The sequence below is a fragment of the Elephantulus edwardii genome, unplaced genomic scaffold, assembly GCF_000299155.1.
Source record: "Elephantulus edwardii isolate Elephantulus edwardi_28Jun2011 unplaced genomic scaffold, EleEdw1.0 scaffold03117, whole genome shotgun sequence".
Taxonomy (NCBI): domain Eukaryota; kingdom Metazoa; phylum Chordata; class Mammalia; order Macroscelidea; family Macroscelididae; genus Elephantulus; species Elephantulus edwardii.
In genome coordinates this window covers 1-1,175 of record NW_006402867.1, presented here as the reverse complement: position 1 = coordinate 1,175, position 1,175 = coordinate 1, and the positions used below count along the sequence as shown (strand labels likewise).

At 44.9% G+C, this 1,175-nt stretch overlaps 1 protein-coding gene across 1 annotated transcript; it reads left to right on the top strand.

Moving 5' to 3' along the window:
* Positions 1–509: 509 nt before the first annotated feature.
* LOC102856608 (olfactory receptor 7E24-like) lies at positions 510–1,168 on the top strand (the record flags this gene model as incomplete). The annotated part of the gene is made up of 1 exon (XM_006903513.1): positions 510–1,168. A coding segment is annotated over one exon (659 nt), but the record flags the coding sequence as incomplete, so codon positions are not given.
* Positions 1,169–1,175: the final 7 nt, after the last annotated feature.

Here is a 1,175-nt window from a genome sequence, read left to right as displayed (position 1 = left end):
ACCTATCCCCATAGCCCCAGTTACTGTCTCAATCCATCTCATCGGGGGCCTTCCTTTCCTGCACTGTCCCTCCACCCTCTCCTTCTCCTTCTCCAAGGATTGGTCTCTCTTGGCCATGTGCCCAAAGTATATGAGACGCATCTTCAAATTCCTAGCCTCCAGAGAGAAACTTGGTTTCACCCTCTCCAAGAAAGACCTTTTTGTTTTCTTGGTGGTTCATGGTATGTTTAACACTCTTCTCTAGCACCACAACTCAATTCTTCTTCTGTCATCCTTAGTCATTGTCCAGCCCTCTGATGTGTAGCAAGAGACTGCGAAGACCATGGACTGGAAACACAGGTTACGTAAAGTAAATAAACAAGAGTTCTGAGAAGTATGGTTTTGTCCGAAAAGGAAATACTGCAATTGGTGACATATGATACACAAATATGAATGTTTAACTTTTGAATCTCCAGTATAAAAATATAAAACCCTACCTGCTTGTCCACTAACACATTTGGTTTTCTGAGCTTTTCATCTCTTTTTCTCAAGGTGTCTGTCCTACATGGAACCACAAAATATATCACGTGCCCCCATATTCCTCCTCATGGGCCTCTCCAACGATCCAGATCTGCAGTACCCTCTCTTTGGAATATTCTTGTTCATGTACCTGGTGACAGTGCTTGGGAACCTGCTCATTATCCTGGCCATCAGCCGGGACAGCAACCTTCACACACCCATGTACTTTTTCCTGGGTAACCTGTCCCTTGCTGACATCGCTTTCACCTCCACGATAGTCCCAAAGACGCTGAATGTCATCCACACACGCAACAATATCATCTCCTATGTAGACTGCCTGTTCCAGTTGTCTTTCTTACATTTGTTTGGATATATGGACTGTCTGCTCCTCACCGCAATGGCCTATGACAGATACGTGGCTATTTGTCGCCCCCTGCACTATCCATCCATTATGAACCCCTGTGTCTGCGGTCTGCTGCTTTTGATAACCATTTTCATCAGTCTTTTGGAGGCCCAGTTACAATTCTTGATGGTGTCACATCTTCACTTCTGCATTGATGTGGAAATTCCCAATTATTTTTGTGACCCTCCACAACTCTTCAGCCTGGCCTGTTCATTCACCTCAACCAAAGCCATATTAGTGTATTGCATGGGTGCTGTCTTTGGTGGAGTTCCAG